Below are 19,288 nucleotides of genomic sequence, written 5' to 3'. Positions count from 1 at the left end.
CACAGCCCTCCACTCCCTCCGTTCCAACCCCAACCTCACCATCAAACCAGCTGACAAGGGAGGCGCAGTAGTAGTTTGGCGCACCGACCTCTACACCGCTGAGGCCAAATGCCAGCTCGCAGATACCTCCTCCTACTGCCCCCTTGACCATGACCCCACCCCCCACCACCAAACCATCATCTCCCAGACCATCCATAACCTCATCACCTCAGGGGACCTCCCATCCACCGCCTCCAACCTCATAGTCCCACAACCCCCGCACCTCCCGCTTCTACCTCCTGCCCAAAATCCACAAACCTGACTGCCCCGGACGACCCATCGTCTCAGCCTGCTCCTGCCCAACCGAACTCATCTCGGCATACCTCGACACTGTCCTGTCCCCATTAGTCCAAGAACTCCCCACCTACGTCCGTGACACCACCCACGCCCTCCACCTCCTGCAGGATTTCCGCTTCCCCGGTCCCCAACGCCTCATCTTCACCATGGACATCCAGTCCCTGTACACCTCCATCCCCCATCACGAAGGACTCAAAGCCCTCCGCTTCTTCCTTTCCCGCCGTACCGACCAGTACCCTTCCACCGACACCCTCCTTCGACTGACTGAACTGGTCCTCACCCTGAACAACTTTTCTTTCCAATCCTCCCACTTTCTCCAAACAAAAGGAGTAGCCATGGGCACCCGCATGGGCCCCAGCTATGCCTGCCTCTTCGTAGGATATGTGGAACAATCCATCTTCCGCAACTACACTGGCCCCACCCCCCATCTTTTCCTCCGCTACATTGATGACTGTATCGGCGCTACCTCGTGCTCCCACGAGGAGGTTGAACAGTTCATCCACTACACTAACACCTTCCACCCCAACCTCAAATTCACCTGGACAGTCTCGGACTCCTCCCTCCCCTTCCTAGACCTTTCTGTTTCTATCTCAGACGACCGAATCAACACGGACATCTACTACAAACCTACCGACTCCCACAGCTACCTGGACTACACCTCCTCCCACCCCGCCCCCTGTAAAAACGCCATCCCATTCTCCCAATTCCTTCGTCTCCGCCGCATCTGCTCCCAGGAGGACCAGTTCAAAATACGCACAACACAGACGGCCTCCTTCTTCAAGGACCGCAATTTCCCCCCCGATGTGATCGACGATGCCCTCCACCGCATCTCCTCCACTTCCCGCTCCTCCGCCCTTGAGCCCCGCCCCTCCAACCGCCACCAGGACAGAACCCCACTGGTCCTCACCTACCACCCCACCAATCTCCATGTACAGCGCATCATCCGCCGTCACTTCCGCCACCTCCAAACAGACCCCAGCACCAAGGATATATTTCCCTCCCCTCCTCTATCAGCTTTCCGTAGAGACCACTCCCTCCGCGACTCCCTTGTCAGATCCATACCCCCCACCAACCCAACCTCCACTCCCGGCACCTTCCCTTGCAACCGCAGGAGGTGCAACACTTGCGCCCACACCTCCCCCCTCACTTCTCTCCAAGGCCCCAAAGGAAACTTCCATATCCGCCACAGATTCACCTGCACCTCCACCCACATTATCTACTGCATCCGCTGCAGCCGGTGTGGCCTCCTCTATATTGGGGAGACAGGCCGCCTACTTGCGGAGCGATTCAGAGAGCACCTCTGGGCCACCCGGACGAACCAACCCAATCACCCTGTAGCACAGCATTTCAACTCCCCCTCCCACTCCACCGAGGATCTTCTCCTGCTGAACACTCTCTGCTCATTCCTGAAGAAGGGCATGTGCCCGAAACGTCGAATCTTCTGTTCCCTAGATGCTGCCTGACCTGCTGTGCTGTTCCAGCAATAAAGTTTCAGCTGTTTACCATTATTGCCAATCACAGGATGTAGGGGTCGCTGGTTAGGCCTGATTACCCAGAGGGCTGTTAAGAGTCAGCCCCATTGCTGTGGGTCTGAAGTCACATGGAGGCTAGACCAGGTAAAGATGGCAGTTTCCTTCCCTCAAGGAAGTGACCCAGACTACCCTTTTTTTCCTGGGAATGAACAATTGTTCAATGGTCCTCACTAGATTCTTAACTCGAGATTTTCATTGAATCCAAGTTCTTTTTGCTGTGGCAGAATTTGAAGCTGTGACCTGGAAAGATTACTTGTACCTCTGGATTTACGGCCTAGTGATAATAGCACTTGGCCAAATGAAATTGGGAAGATTGTTTACCATTGCACCATTTCAGTTAGAGATGAGGTTAAATCACTACTTTCACACTGAGGGTTTAGAAGATACCAAGATGTCAAACTCATGTTATTGTAGATTTCGGTTTTATATCTGCATCATAGAGAGACAACTGAAGAATGATGACCAAACTATAGCGACAAGCTCACAAGCCAAAAGGTCCTGGTTCAATCAGGATTTGAAGATAAATGCAGAACAGCAGTTAAGAGCATTGCTTGAAGCCATGCAGATATTATTCCTTCAGTTAAGGTGGTTACAATGTTTTTGGGCTTTAATTCACAACAATCCTGATTTTGGTTTGTTGTTTGAACTCAAATTCAACCCACAAGGCTGTATCCAGGTGGTGGTAGCCATTTTGGCCTTCCTCCTGTTTCCTGGTCAGGTCCACATTGAAGATGACCTGGCAGAACACAACATACAGAAACCAATCAGAATGTTGGTGTCTCAGTCTAACCTCAATCATCATTGGGCGTACACTCACACTCACACACACACTCTCTCCCTCTCACACACCCGCACACACACACTCTCTCACACACACTCTCTCACACATACACACACATGCAAACACACATACAGACACAAACATATTCTCCCTCTCTCACTCACACACACATACATACAGACACACACACACACTCTTTTTCTCTCTTTCTCACAAACACACCCACACACACACACTGTCTCTCTCACACACACACTCTCACAGACACATACACACACACAAACACTCATACACACACATAGAAACCCATATACACACATACTCTCTCACACACACAAAGACACTCTCTCTCTCGCACACACTCCCTCTCTCACACACAGACACTCTCTCTTTCCCACACACACATTCTGTCTCTCTCTCACACACACAGACACACTCCCTCGTGCACACACACTCTCTCACACACACAGACTCTCTCTCTCACACACACAGACACTCTCTCTCACACACACACAGACACACTCTCTCTCACACACACAGATACACTCTCTCTCACACACACTCTCTCACAGACACACACCCACACACACACACATACACACACACTCTCTCGCTCTCTCACAAACACACGCTCACACACACACCCTGAGTATATCTTCAGCTAATGAAAGACAGTCACATCTTCCCCACTATGACCCTGAAATGGATTCTCGAAGCTGTGACCTTTATTTGTTGTTCAATGCTGTTTATTGCCAGGTCAAAAACAAAACTGTGAACCTGTTGACCTGTTGCAGATTGAGCAAGGAGCAAAACAGAGAGAATTGTTCCAACTGAAAATGTTTTGTTTATCATAATACTTGTGAGTTGAATTAATTGAGTTTCAGAAGAAAAATATGGCAAAATGTTGCCTGCTAACTGATAAGAGACCACTTTAAATGAACCAGCATGCAACCCTTTGTGCTATTGTTGTTGTTCTGTTTATCCGTGGAGTGCGTGACACCTTCCTTTATCTCAACATCACGACTCTGTGCAACAATAACGTGCAGGGTATGTACTTGGTGCTATAAACACACATCGAACATTCTCAATTACTCACGTATGCAAAAGAAGGATCTTGCTGTAGTTGGATATATAGCATAAAACAAATATGTCAGTAAATTAATGTCAGGTAACTCCATATAACATAGAAATTAATGTTATTCTAATGCCCAGTGAGAAATGCACTCTTCGAGATGTCCATTTTGTTCGAGCGGTTTCTAGAGTGAAAAGGTCGGTCTCTCACGTACATCCAATGGGAAGAGAGCGAGACCCTGGTCAGCACTGTCCCACTCCATCTCCTTAAAGACACTTGGCTGCAAGGGCTCCTAATGGTTACACAGCAGCACACACCAGTACAGCACCTTCTTCGCCCTTGTAAGCTCATCACTTTTCAAAATAAAAATCTAATGTATCTCAAATAAATTCAAAGCTGCATTCCATAAAAATAAATGCAACATTTTGAAAGATGCTACTATGATGAGTCTTCTGTTGGCACACCCTTCTGAGCAGGACTTAGATCTCAACTCAACAGCATCTTCCGATCAGGGACTCTTGAATCACTGACATACTCCGAGGGGGAACAGCACGGTTGCACACGAAGTAGCTAAGACTGTTTTCTATTCAGATATCTAGCTTCCCACGTAGCCTTATTCATTACTAATTGTAACCAAAACATTAATTACCCTGGATCGGGAGACAGCGATAACATTTACATCCTAGAGACAGACTGAATTAGATAATGAGATAGTGTGGGACAGGGCAGCTGTGAGAGTGGGACTTGTTCGCTTTGTCACTGCATTGAGTGGTCCTTGATGTCCAGGTTGGATTCTAAAAGTTGGAAGTTCTAAATTGGACTCCAGGTACATAAGGTACATCACCCCACTGGATTAGAATCAGGCAGGTAACACTGACAATCACCCAGACTATATATCTGGTAGGAAAAAAAAATACATCCATCCCACTGGGAAACTATTACAATGACTCAGTGGTGATTATCATAGCCACCCAAAACTGGTATCTGCAAATGTCAGGCATCACTGGGAGTGACCGCTATTTTCACCTTTGCCCTGGGCAGGGTTTGTCACAGGGGGCTGGGGGAATCAGAAGAGGTCCGGACAGAATAAAACTAGTTTATAATTTCCCTGCTGTGGCCACCTTCACCCTCCCTCCCAAGGGTGAGAAACTCAAGCTCCCACCTACCTTGCATTGACAATTCATCGCCTCCCACCTAATTCCAGTTGGAAAGTTGGCTGGTCAGGTTTATGTGAAGCCCAGGCATTAAAATATCCCATTTCCAAAAAGCGCACACCAAAACCTACCTGGAGTTACAAAAATCCTTCAAAGAATGATGATGACAGCGTGAAAAGATGTTAACTTGCAGAAATAATTTGTGAAGGCTGCCTTTAACTCAATATACCATTAACAAATACATTGCAATAAAATATTAGCACAGTTAATAAATACAAAAACTACAATCTACATGGAAGTTGCTCCCTATTCTGGGACCAACACATCTTGGCTGTAATTTAAATAAGTGAGATATTTAAATATGCGTAGAATACAGTCGCTGTCTCTGGTTTAACTTGGAAAGGACAATTGCTGTTATTTCGAGTGTGCGATGTCGGTCAGGAAAACAGAAAATGACCCTGTACCCTCTGCTTAAGCCACAATATGAGCCACATGTATTTTCACAAAAATGTACCATCATTAACAAGGTCACAAAAGATCAGAGAAGCTTTACAAACTTTGAAACAAATTGGATGAAAAAGTGTACAATCTGTATCAACAATTTAAAAAGGCCATTTATTGACTGCACCCAAACATTTTCAGGACGTGATCTAATACAGAGGTCAGGTTATAGTATGGATTTTGTAATACAGATTTTTTATTCACTCACAGATTGAGGGCATCACTGGCTGGGCCAGGACTCACTGCATGTCCCTAATTGCCCAGTAGGCAGATAATAGGCAACCAAATTGCTGTGGGTCTGGAGTTACATGTAGTCCAGACCAGGTAAGGATGGCAGCTACCTTCCCACAGGACTTAGTGAACCAGATGGGTTTTTCCAACAATGGATTCACAGTCATCATTAGACTCTTCATTCCCAATTTGTTTTTAATTAAGTTCAAATTCCATTATCGGCTATGGCAGGATTTGATCCCTGGTCCCCAGAATATTACCTGAGTTTTCGTATTAACAGTCCAGCGATAATGCTATTAGGATATCTCCTTGTGAGAATGCAGATACGTGCGGACATATACAATAGGGATCATGTTCCATTCTGTAATTTTACCCATTGGGGCAGTTAGTGATGGATCGGTGAGCTGGTTAATGGCACTCCAGACAGCGACAGTAAACTATGGCCATGAATCCTGCTGCAGGGCTCAGTCAAGGCTGAGCAGCAATTGGGAATCTATAATGTCCACGAGTCCTTGTCTTAACGAGATTATGAGAGGAAAAACACTCCCTCATTTCCTGGTATTTCCTGACTCTTCACATGGTTTACACTCACTCGGTCTGATTGGCAACTGTCCCACAACTTGCCTGTTGTGTCAATTGTTTTGGGGTTGAGGAATGAAGCCTCTTGGTGCCAGGAGCAAGAACTGTGCGTAGAGTCAAGTGGCAGGGAAGAGCAGGCCAAGAGTGAGGACGCTGCCCTGACTCCAAAGTGAACCTCGTATAAGGACTAACGCATTGGACCTTGGTAGTTAATGGACTTGACTATTTGCTCTGAAACTTGATTGGACATTTTCTAAGCACTTACGGCTATCAGCATCTGTGACAGATTTGCTCTCATTCCTATGCAATTCGCAGTTCCATCTCAATCCTCCTTTCCAGTTTTCTAGAGGAAGTAACACAGAAATTGCTGGAGATACTCAGCAAGCCTGGCAGCATGAGCAGAGAGAGAAACAGAGTTAACATTTCAAATCCAGAATGACTTCTGCATAAACCTTCTACAATTCTACATTTCTGAAGATGAGTCATATTGGATTCAAAGTTTTAACCCTGCTTCTCTCTCCACAGGTGCTGCCAGACCTGCTGAGTTTCTCCAGCAATTTCTGCGTTTGGTTTTGGATTTTAATCTACAGAAGGGGCTGATGTGTTGCTGTGGTACTTAGTGCAATGACAATAGCGTGGAAGAAGGGACTGGGAAGTACAGTATGATGTCCCCATACTGTGCAGGTTGGCTATCGCATTCGTATCTTACGGAGCTCAGTGAGATTCCATGTGAAATGATGGGCACCAAGGGAGCAGGGTAAGAATCTTGGGTTGTCTGACATTTGTTGACCAGTTGTTGGGAGTTTCATGCTTTCGCCAGGGAAATAGCCCAACGAAGTCTGCCCTTTATACGTTTTACCCTGAAGAGGCCATGCCATGGTGGAGATAGGACTGAGGGGCCACTGGCACTTTGTGTGCCCTGGATATTACCCACCGCCTCTGGATGCCCAGAAATGGGAATCTCGTTGAATGTTCCAGGTGCCTGTTGGGCTTAATTGGGATTTGTGAAGGAGAGACAGTGTAGATAACAGGATGATCATTCGCTGTGTGCTTTCCTTAAGGGCGTGAAGAATGATGACAGTCACAGACCGAGTCAGTGGCAGCATCTCAATTCAGGAGCTGGTAAAGCCCCATGCGGTCCCTTGCCTGTGAGGTGCTGTTTACAATACAGGAAGGCTTGTGCCCAGGTGTGCCTGGTAATATTTTCACTATGGTAGACATTCAGGAGGCTGGGAGAACACAGCATTCAGGCAGCATCAGGAGGGACAGGCAGGAGGCTGGAGGGACACAGCAAGCCAGGCAGCATCAGGAGGGACAGGCAGGAGGCTGGAGGAACACAGCAAGCAAGGCAGCGTCAGGAGGGACAGACAGGAGGCTGGGGGAACACAGCAAGGCAGGCAGCATCAGGAGGGAGAGGGACACAGCAAGGCAGGCAGCATCAGGAGGGGGAGAAGTCAACATTTTGGGTGTAATTGTTCTTTGCTGCAAATTTGACTTCTCCACTTGCTGGGTTCCTCCGGCCTCCTGTTTGTCTACTTTGGATTCCAGCATCTGCAGTTTTTTTTCTCTCTAACTATATATCTTCACTATGTCCAGCGAGGAGATGGCTCTCTCCTTATGATTTGCGAGAGCAGGGCTGGGCAGATGGTGTTCGCCGTGGGGAAGAGGGGAGCTGCTTTTCCCTGACTGGGTACTTTAATCACACAGGACCATCCCTGTATCAGTGCTGCAAGCCTGTCTTTGTTCAGGTATGGCATATGCATTGGGAAGTTTACAGTCTGATAGCTGACTGAAACCATTCCTGGTCTAAAAGCTGTTTTAGGGATTTGTTGGGATGTGAGGAATGTCACTAAGCAGGATGCTGGACACTCATCGGGATATTCAGCTCTGGAAAGGAGAAAACATTATGACCCATTCTATCTGTGTTCCTGCTTTTCTCCAATTTGTTTCCACAAGTTCCAAACTTAATTCTTGTCATCAATCTCAAAGAAGCTCCGAGATAGTTGTGTATTCCACCACAAAGGACTCCAACCCACAATGATGGAATTATAACAGTGCAGAAGGAGGCCACTTGGCCCATCGTGTCAGCATCGCAGCCTACGCTTTAGACCTGAGAGCCCAATTGGCTCTGTCCAGGATTCAATCGCATTGGTTTCGGCATTCAGAAATAATGTTGCACAATAAACCCAGTCCTCAAAGAATCCTATAAACACGGTGTCTTCTGCTAATAAAATTGAGGTTTATGATTGGCTTGATTGGAAGCTTCTGTCAATATTACAGTGAACATCCATCCCTGAGGAAATGGATGGACGAGGGGAAGGTGTGTAGACTAGGGATATGTCTCCTTCTGTGTAGATTGTCACCTCACATTGAAAGAGCTGAGAGCAGGGAGCAGACAGGAAATTAAACAGATATGGAATTCACCTGTGTGTATTGGTTCTGTAAGGTGAAAGCAAATTGGATTGGATGCAGAAATGAAGATTTATTATGGAATGAAGTTAAACTAAATCGACAAAATAGAATTAGATTATTGGGAATCGCCACAAGGCAACAACGTCCTAAAAAGCTCATATAATGCTGAAGCAAATTTGAATTGTTTAGAAGTATTCTCTCATTGCCACATTGGATTACAGCCACGAGATTGTTAATGGTCATTGTTGGGTCAAGTTGATTTTTTTTGAGTGTCTACGTGTATCTGATCTGGAAACATTTGTTCTGGACTGTAAGGGCCTGTAGGTGGGAAGGGCTCCTTTCTCCAGCATCAATGTCCTTTAGCCAAAAGAACACAAAGTTCAGAAAATGTTTACAAAGGTGTTACCAGGGTTGGAGGATTTGAGCTATAGGGAGAGGCTGAATAGGCTACAACTGTTTCATCTGGAGTGTCGGAGGCTGAGGAGTGACCTTATAGAGGTTTATAAAATCATGAGGGGCATGGATAGGATAAGTAGACAAAGTCTTTTCCCTGGATGGGGGAGTCCAGAACTAGAGGGGATAGATTTACGGTGAGAGGAGAATTTTTTCATGCAGAGGGTGGTATGTGTATGGAATGAGCTGCCAGAGGAAGTGGTGGAGGCTGGTACAATTGCAACATTTAAAAGACATCTTGATGGGTATATGAATAGGAAGGGTTTGGAGGGATATGGGCCGGGTGCTGGCAGGTGGGACTAGATTAGGTTCAGATATCTGGTTGACATGGATGAGTTGGACTGAAGGGTCTGTTTCTGTGCTGTATATCTCTATGACTCTATGATTCTATGGTTCAGGGACCTGTGAATAGAACCAGTAACATTGTGCCTCCTTCACAGATCAGCTTGAAGAATCGTTATCGAACATCTCAGAGTCTCAACCGGGAAGAGACAGTTAGAATATTGAATGCAATGTCAAACCAATAGAGAAAGCTAAATGAAGGAAAAGAAATATAAGTGGGATTAAGAGAGAGAAACCAGACAGAGAGAGAGATAAAAGATGGAAAGAAAATGTTAAATAATAATTTTGATTTGTTATAAATGTGCAACAACAACATAAACTCATGGAATGAGAATCTCTGTGTTTCTAAAACGTTCGTTTTCACAGCCAGAGAGGTTGCTGTGGGTAATTAAGACAATTAAGCAGATAGAACTGAAATGGAGAAATCCCAAATGTTACTGGTGAGTTCAGGTTGCCCCAAAGAACTTCACGTCGTCTAATGTTTAGGGATGACAGGATGCTGCTGTTGGAGGTTAGACAGCAACTTGTGGATTTCACTGGGAGATCTCAGTAAATAATGGTGAAGATTTCTAGACCCATTCCAACTTCTACTGTGATATCTGGCTGGACGTGTTTGGTTCTGTTCAGTGATTCTTCTATTAACAATTGTTTAATTCTATTTGTGCACAACATTAACAGGAGATATTGCATTAACTAGAGGCTCCGTGGCATATACCTATCATGAGTGCTTCCTACTTTTACTTGGTACAGTTTGAACGTAATATTAGCCTGACGTCTTCCCAGGTCAACAGTCCGACATTTTAACACCACATGTCAGCGCACAATTAGAAAGTACAAAAAAAAGGAATTAACTTACGATTGCATTGGCATCTTTTTTACTCTTGTGAGAGGAAGCAACCACAGCCAGATATTGAATTACTTTCTTTGTGTTTTCTGTTTTCCCAGCTCCAGACTCGCCCCTGCACAGGAAAACCCAAACATTTTCATCAAGTTTCCACTCTGACCGTCAGATTGATTCCAAAGTCTCAGATTCTGATTCTGAAACGGGTTCCTGTCACCCCCCTCCCCCACTGCCCTGTCACCCCCCTCCCCCACTGACCTGTCACCCCCCTCCCCCACTGCCCTGTTACCCCCCTCCCCCACTGCCCTGTTACCCCCCCTCCCCCACTGCCCTATCACCCCCCTCCCCCACTGACCTGTTACCCCCCTCTTCCACTGCCCTGTTACCTCCCTCCCCCACAGCCCCGTCACCCCCCTCCCACCATCCTGTCACCCCCCCCTCCCCCACAGCCCTGTCAACTCCCCTGTCCTGTCACCCCCTCCCCAGCCCTGTCACCCCCCTCCCCCACAGCCCTGTCAACCCCCTCCCCCACAGCCCTGTCGCCCCCTCCCCCACTCCCCTGTCACCCCCCTCCCCCACTGACCTGTCACCCCCCTCGCCCACTGCCCTGTTACCTCCCTCCCCCACAGCCCCGTCACCCCCCTCCCACCATCCTGTCACCCCCCCTCCCCCACAGCCCTGTCAACCCCCTCCCCCACAGCCCTGTCGCCCCCTCCCCCACAGCACTGTCACCCCTCTCCCCCACAGCCCTGTCGCCCCCTCACCCACAGCCCTGTCACCCCCTCCCCCACAGCCCTGTCATCCCCCTCCCCCACTGCCTTGTCACCTGCCTCCCCCACAGCCCTGTCACCCCCCTCCCCACTGCTCTGTTACGCCCCTCCCCCACAGCCCTGTCACCCCCTCCCCTACAGCACTGTCACCCCCTCCCCACTGCTCTGTCACGCTCCTCCCCCACAGCACTGTCACCCCCTTCCCCCACAGCCCTGCCTCCCCCTCCCCCACTACCCTGCCTCCCCCCCCTCCCCCACTGCCCTGTCACCTCCTCCCCCACTGCCCTGTCACCCCCTCCACCACAGTCCTGTCACGCCCCTCCCCCACTGCCCTGTCACCCCCTCCCCTGCCCTGTCACCCCCTCCCCCTCCCTGTCACCCCCTCCCCCACAGCCCTGCCTCCCCCTCCCCCACAGCCCTGTCACCCCCTCCCCAGACCTGTCACCCCCTCCCCTGCCCTGTCACCCCCATAGTGGTATCAGCTGGCTGAGGGGTATAAGATTCAAAGGATTTGCCTGATGCTTTTCTCTTCGCTGTTCCTCCTCTTTCCCCTTTGTGGATTTTCCAGTCCCCACAGACAGAGATACAGAGCTGCCTTCACTGCTGAGATTGGACATTAATAAGCAGGAGTCACCAAGGTTGGAGGTCAGTGGAAAGCAGCGCTAAAACTACAGTGAGAGCTCCCAATCACTGTTATGGTGCAGTAAGTGGCCATTCAGCCCATCACATCTGTGCTGGCTTTCAGTCTCATCAAGTACTATTCTCCTGCCTTCTTTATCCTTTTCAGTAACCATCAAATTCCCTGTTTAATGTCTCAATTCAGGACACATCCACCGCATTCTCAGGCATGGCGGTTTTATGTTAGCAACACATTGTAGGCCTGGAAACGTAGAATCATACAGTACAGAAGAGGCTCTTTGGCCCATCGAGTCTGTACTGTCAAAAATACACTACTTCCTACATTAGTCCCACTTTCCTACGCTAGGCCCAAAGTAAAGCCACAATACTTTTACCAGGTCATAGGGCGACTTTCTCATGAGAGAGATAGAGAGAGGGAGAGATAGAGAAAGAGAAAGATTAGATTAGATTAGATTACTTACAGTGAGGAAACAGGCCCTTCAGCCCAACAAGTCCAAACCGACACCCCGAAGAGCAACCCAGCTAGACCCATTCCCCTACATTTACCCCTTCACCTAACACTACGGGCAATTTTAGCATGACCAATTCACCTAACCTGCACATTTTTGGACTGTGGGAGAAAACCAGAGCACCAGGAGGAAACCCACGCAGACACGGGGAGAATATGCAAACTCCACATAGACAGTTGCCTGAGGTAAGAGAGCGAGAGAGAGAGAGAGACGGCCGTTGGTGGTCTAACCTGAGGGTTATCATGCCCCAGGCAAGGGAAGACTAAGAAGGAGAGTCCTTTATGATAATTTTGTTAAGTTTAAGTCTCAGGTAGACATTGTTTTATTAAGCAAGGGTTATCAAGGGCCCATGGCAGATATATGCAGTTAGGCCACAGATCAGCCGGGTTCTAATGGAATGGTGCAGCAGGCTTGAGGGGCTAAATGGCCTAACACTGTTTGGATAAGAGTAGCAGAGATTTGGAACTCTCTTCCTCAATCTGCAGTCCTTGCTAATTCTGATATTCCTAACCTGAGCAGGAATTGAACCTTTGATTCAAAGCAGCTATTCAGCCAACTAAGCTAAGTCGTCCCCCGCAGGCCTCACGTGGATCTATGTCTGCAGCTCCCCTTCTGGCCAATGGCAAACTGAAACCACCCACTGCGCCAAGCCCACCCTCAGCTGCTGATGGGAGCCCTCTCCCCAGGCTTCAGCACAGACAGCCACATATCATTCCCACAGGTAAAACCCTCTGCCCCTCCCCCTCCCCCTCCCCGGGGTAGCCTCCTTCTGCCAAACTCCTGCCTCAGCTCATTAACCCAGTTGGCGTGTCAGGCTGGGAATGGGAAGGCATCCAGGAACGTTGAGGCCTAACTGCTGAGGTCGGTGGGATCTTCCTGGATTCTCTGGCTATACTGGACTGTCCTGGACCCCAACTCCATCCCTGCCGCTGCCCCCGATGTTAACGTGAGACCAAACGGTCAGCTCTGCAGTTGCAAATTCCAATAACACGATCAGTCAGATTGCTACTATGGTTGAATCACCTTAAATCAATCCTTAATCTCTCTGTGAACTCTTTCATTTTGCTTCTAATCAGCTCTCCTTTCCACGTAATTATAAACTTTGCTTTTGGAAGTAATTTTTGAGGCTTTCACTTTTATTTTTGGCATTGGTTCAATCTGCATGAACATGGACATGAATAATGTCCATAGTATTCTGCTCAACCCTGCAGCACCATAAAAGGCAAAATCTCTCCGCTCGGCACCAGCTACATCCTTGAATTTCCTGGTATTTGGCATCTGGATTCCCGAGATACTTTACAAGCTCTAGATTTCGATAATCTTTGAAATTCACAAAACTTTTCTCAAACACACAAAGTGGCGTTGGATGTAGATTGATTTGTTTTCACGTCCTGATCACTGCCACAAACCCAGCTTTAGAAAGCGAAATTGAACTGAAAGGTTTGAGAGATATATGGCTCTTTGGAAAAAAATAAATCAAGGTTTCTCTCTCTTTAGTGAAAATAAAAAAGTGCTGGATGCTGCTTGACCCGCTGTGATCTCCAGCATTTTGTTGTCTTTAGTACAGTCCAGTGTCTGCAGCAATTTGCTCTTTCTCCCTCCTTAGTACTGCTGCAAGGTGACACTAATTGTTGAAGCTTTTCAGATCGCACTCAATGGCATATTTTGCAAGAATACCCATTTAAAGGGAAAACCAACATTTAATTTTTTTTTTCTTTTTTTTCATTTTTTAGCTAAGTGCGGTAGTGCTTATTTTATCCCCAGAACCCATGGTGTGTGTGTGCAGGTGTGAGACACAGTGAAAGACAAAGTGCACAAATCGTTATTCAATTTCCACCACCAGGAAGATAGGAAAACACCCGGGTGGCAAAACCAACATTTAAATTTTTTTTTCTTTTTTTTTCTTTTTTTTTCTTCTTTTTTTTCCCCGGGTGGCCAGTGACAAGCACTGCCCTTCCTGTGTATATTTTTTTTTTTCCTTTTCTTTTTCTTTTTTTTATTAACCCCCACACTACCACCTAAGTGCGTTAGTGCTTATTTTATCCCCAGAACCCATGGTGTGTGTGCAGGTGTGAGACACAGTGAAAGACAAAGTGCACGAATATTTATTCAATTTCCACCACCAGGAAGATAGGAAAACACCCGGGTGGCAAAACCAACATTTAAACAGTACGACAGGAGAATGCTGATTGGTTGACAAACTCAGAAGCCTCGTCATGGAGAGTATATCGGTTGATGATGATTGGCAGTTAACTGACAGGATTGATTTAAGTTCTAATGCAGGCAGGTTGACAATGATTGGTCAAGGCAAAGCTCCATTTCAACTCAACAAAACAGGAGACAGTCTTTCACCAGTTTGACCAATCAGAGTTAACCTGGTCTGTTGTTTATATTTTTTCCAAACAAATTACAAAAACAGTTTACAACAAACAGTTACTTTTACAGCTGCATACAAGAGACAGCAATTTTACAAGGGAGAGGAGCAGCAAAGCCAGGCCCCAAACCCTACCATACATTTTTCAGGGACATGAGGACAAACCTCAAATCCCAGTTTCCTGGTCTGTTGTTAGGCTCAGGCACTTTAAGCTAATACATCTGCTTCATATTAATCTTGTTAATATGTATTACAGACAAATGCAAACTAATGAGTGAATTTATTAGCTACACTACAAAACACACAACCTTGGAGCAGCATGCAGGATCAGTGGTTAACACTGCTGCCTCAGAGCTCCAGGTTCAATTCCACCCTTGGGTGACTGTCTGTGTGGAGTTTGCATGTCCCTCCTTTGTCTGTGTGGGGTTTGCATGTCCCTCCTTTGTCTGTGTGGGGCTCCTACCACAGTCCAGAGGTGTGCAGGTTAAGGTGGATCGGCCATGGGATATTGTGCAGACTAGGTGGGTTAGCCAGGGGGAATGCAGGGATAGGGTGGATCTGGGTAGGAAGCTTTTCAGAGGGTTGATGTGAAATCGATGGGCAGAATGGCCTGCTTCTACATTGTATGGATTCTATATGTTTACAGACAAGTGAGTCTCATGATGCCTTCTCTCCATCTGGGAGCTGTGGCTTTCAGAGCTTTGTCTCAGGTTTCATGGCATCCATCTTGTGAACCCCAGCCCGATGATGCAACTTCCGCTGAGTGGGAAAATGTCCCTGATGTTAATAGCGTTCCAAATGTAAGATTATATATTGAATCTCCATTTTGTAATGTTTGAGGAACTTTCCCAACCTTCAAAACAGGCGGGCCCCATGTAACTGCTCAACAGGATGGTTCTCACAGACAATTCAGTGTCACGTGGTCACCTCCCAGTCAAAACACGCCCTTTCTCTATCAGGTCCAGCAGCTGCTGTCGAGAGCAAACAGAGTGAATGTTCGAAGGGCCCCTGAAACATTAACTCTGATTTCTCTCCACACATGCTGCCAGAACTGCTGAGTTTTTCCAACAATTTCTGTTTTTGTTTCTCAATTCCAGCATCTGCAGTTCCTTCAGTTGTTGTTTTTTGTGTTAGGCGTGTTTTTCATGGATTAAAGCGAAACCTCGATTATCCGAACAACACGGGTGGGGAGTAATTTGTTCGGATAATTGAATGTTCGGATAATCGAATTCCAGATAACAGTTTAGCCAAGCAGCGGGACTTTGTGATCTTGTTCGGATAATCCAAAATTCAGATAATCGATATTCAGATAATCGAGGGTCCTCTGTATTCCACTTGCCTATTGCCATGAGCAATTAATCCTTAATGTTTAACCCTTAATTGTCTGGTTTGAAGATGTCATTTTTAAGCCCAACTCAAGTTCCATTCTATGACCATCTGCTTTTTTCTTTGCCTTTAATCTGGTCCTATTTAACTCCCAGTTAACAGCAACTTGTATTGAACTGAAACTAGGTCAGCGATGTGTTTCTTCCATTTCCTGCTTAAGTTCTTAAAAGCTATCGATGTTGCTTCACTTGTAACCAGGTAAGAGACTTGAGATTTTATTGTTTTTGTACCTTTTCTCAGGTGTGAGGCCTTTTGTGGCTTTGGTGATTTGATTATAAAGATGAAGAGTCATCTAGGCTTGAAACGTTAGCCTGCTCTCTCTCCACGGATGCTGTCTGACCCGCTGTGACCTCCAGCATTTGTTTCCAATTCAGATCCCAGCGCCTGCAGTAAATTGCTCCACCTTGATTGTAAAGGAGCTTCATCATTTTCCTTCCCGATTGACTCTTCTTCAGAACTGGAAAGGAGTCTTCAAAATGTTAACTCTGTCTCTCTCCACGGATGCTGCCAGATCTGCTGAGTTTCTCCAGCAGTTTCTGTTTTTTTAGCTTAGATTTTCAGCATCTGCAGTAGTTCACTGTTATACTGGTTGCAAGGCCACCAGGAGTAATAACAGGCATCATTGAGAGGTGATCTAGTCGGGGTAGAGGGAGTTGGTTAGCTCAGTTGGCTGGACAGCTGGTTTGTGATGTCAACAGTGTGGGTTCTGTTCCCCCGCTGGCTGAGGTAACCATGAGGAACTCTTTTTCTCAACCTCTCCCCTTGTCTGAGGGGTGTACCTGTCATTTGTTGTTAGATCATTGTCCATTAGGATGAAAGCCTTGCTTGTAGCCAATTCCAGTGTCCCCATTAGTTCACCCAAATTCAATTCTGCTCGACCACAACACAAAGTGTAGCTCACTATCGGGCAATCTAGTACTGAGGATCAATTCTATCATCGCTTAGAAGGCATTGCAGTAATCTGTTGTACCTGGTGCTAAAGTAGCATTTTGAAATGAGCTTTGTTCTCCTGATTCAGTACAGTGCTGAGTATTCCCTCTGTAGGCTGGCTGATCTAAAAGCAAATTAACTTCAGCTGAGGTGTTCAAGTTATTAATTGCAAAAATGAAATGATGTAAGAATGTGATCCTCCAAGCAGCTCCTGCAATGCATTGGGGGGTAGTGTTCCTACCTCTGTGTCAGGAGGGCTGGGTTTAAGTCCCACCTGTTTCACAGGTGTGTCATAACATCCCTGGTAAAGAATGATTACAAAATATCTCTCAGCCCAACAACCTCACAGCTTCAAACCAGAAATATTAGCATTCCTGTTCATAGTAACTTTGCTCCCAATGTATATATGCAAATCATTGCAGCAAAGCAAAGGGTTCAGCACTTTGATAAGGGACTTGACAGTTTATTTTTTTGACTCATTCATGGAATGTGCGCATCACTGGCTGGCCAGCATTTATAGTCCATCCCTAATTGCCCTGAAGAAGGGGCTGGGGAACTGCCTCCTTGAACTGGTGCAGTCTTTGAGGTGTACGGATACCCACAATGCCCTTAGGGAGGGAATTCCAGGACTTTGACTCAGTGATAGTGAATGTTATATTTCCATGTCAGGATGGTGAGTGGCTTGAAGGAGAATTTGCAGGGGTGTTCCCATGGATCTGCTGTCTTTGTCCTGGAAGTGACCCTGGGTTTGGAAGGTGCTGTCTAAGGTGAGTTACTACAGTGTTTATTGTAGATAGTCACAGCAGTGTGTACTGAGTGTCGGTGGTGGAGGGAGTGGGTGTTTGTGGATGTGGTGCCAACCAAGCAAGTTGCTTTGTTCTGGATGGTGTCAAACTTATTAAGTGTTGTTGGAGCTGCCCCCATCCAGGCAAGTGGGGAGTATTTGATCACACTCCTGGCTTGTGCCTTGTAGATGATGGACAGGCTTTGGGGGAGGTGTCAGGAGGTGAGTTATGCGCTGCAGTATTCCTAGCCTCTGCCCTGTTTTTGTTGCCTCCGTACTGATACGGATAGTTCAGCTTCTTGTGAATGATAGCACCCAGGATGTTGATGGGGCTGCCTGTATCCAGGCAAGTGGGGAGTATTCCATCACAGTCTGTTTATCAAATTGCACAACATGACATACATCAAGGCAAAACTTTGGTTCTGCTTTATAACAGGTCACAAGATAGTGGAGTTGTTGCTGGGCTCATGATCCAGAGATCCAGGCTCCTGGTGTTTCTATGCTCATTGGTTCAAATCCCATTATGAAATTTAAACTCAATCCATTCAACATAATCTCAAGCTATTAGACTGTCCTAAAAACCCCATCTGATCCACTAATGTCCTTTCAGGAAGAATATCCGTTGTCCTCAACTAGTCTGGCCTACATGTGACTCCAGTCTCACAGACCTGGACCACAGACCTGACACATCATGGCCCTCTGAAATGGCTGAGCAGGCCACCCAGTTGTACCATTCTGTTCCAGAAAAGTTACAAAGACATTAAACCCAGCTTTGCTGCTGGGTCAAAAATCTGGGAACCCCTACCCTTACTATTAGCAATAGGGACTACACAGTGCAACAACTAAAGAAGGTGCCTCACCAATAACTTCTTTAGGGACTGAGTACACAGGCTGCTACTGTCAGCCACCTCTCAACAAGAAAGAACAAAAGCATACGTTTTCTTCATGCGAAGAGAAGTAAGAGATTTATCGATTATATTGTACCACATAAGCTGTACTCTGCCTTCTCAGTATGAACATTGGCCCTCTGACTTGGCTCTCTCTGTTAGCAATAAAATGGTCCCTCTTGTTCTCCCTTGAGAAGACCTGTCTGCATGGATCTGCAGAGTTCAAGCAGACAGGGAGGTAGAGCAGGGTCCAGCTCAAAGCTTCTCCTTACAAGGCACCAACATCAAAGCAGGGTCCAACAATATAAATACGCTATCTCAGCTTTCACAATTCAGAGAAACTGGACTGGAACTCTTTGCAAGTTCGAACTTAGACTTTCCATTTTTTCTTTGACATTAGACTGATAATTATTTTCATGTCTACTGATACACTGACTCGGGTTAAATCAAGCGCAGATGTCCCTAGACTGGTGAGAATCGTGCTCTCTGTTGCTATTCAAGTCCTTGTTAATGGGACAGGTGGAAGAGTGGGATGAGATGGTCTAGTGATTTAGAGCTGGATTCTTAATTCAGAGGCCCAGGTAGTGATCTGGTTCTGAGGAATGGTCACTGGACTCGAAACGTTAACTGTGTTCCTCTTTCCACCGTTGCTGTTGAGCTTCTCCAGTCATTTCTGATAATGTCCTAGATACTTGGTTTCAAATTCAGCTATGGGCGATGGAGGAAATTCTGACCTTGTAACTATTGTCAATTGTTGAGAAAACAATTAGGTAAG

The 19,288-nt window shown here is 46.6% G+C and overlaps 1 protein-coding gene across 5 annotated transcripts in view; it reads right to left on the bottom strand.

Annotated features, from left to right (window-relative positions):
- The window catches only part of LOC122560464 (myosin-11-like), a 185,884-nt gene that overhangs the window by 91,602 nt on the left and 74,994 nt on the right, over nucleotides 1-19,288 (bottom strand). For 4 of the 5 annotated variants that reach the window (XM_087997598.1, XM_087997602.1, XM_087997599.1 and 1 more), the window contains exons 5-6: nucleotides 10,250-10,352; nucleotides 3,746-3,766 (exon numbers count right to left, since the gene is read on the bottom strand). In XM_087997598.1, the coding sequence (XP_087853724.1) occupies nucleotides 3,746-3,766; nucleotides 10,250-10,352 (124 nt within the window). The remainder of the gene's footprint in view (nucleotides 1-3,745; nucleotides 3,767-10,249; nucleotides 10,353-19,288) is intronic. The other variant, XM_087997601.1, reaches the window with a different exon arrangement.

The sequence above is a fragment of the Chiloscyllium plagiosum genome, unplaced genomic scaffold (genome assembly GCF_037043375.1).
Source record: "Chiloscyllium plagiosum isolate Xiang-an unplaced genomic scaffold, Cpla_swu_hap1 HiC_scaffold_20, whole genome shotgun sequence".
Classification (NCBI taxonomy): Eukaryota; Metazoa; Chordata; class Chondrichthyes; order Orectolobiformes; family Hemiscylliidae; genus Chiloscyllium; species Chiloscyllium plagiosum.
The sequence above is the reverse complement of the archived record's forward strand: the minus strand, read 5'-3'. Positions and strand labels throughout refer to the sequence as shown.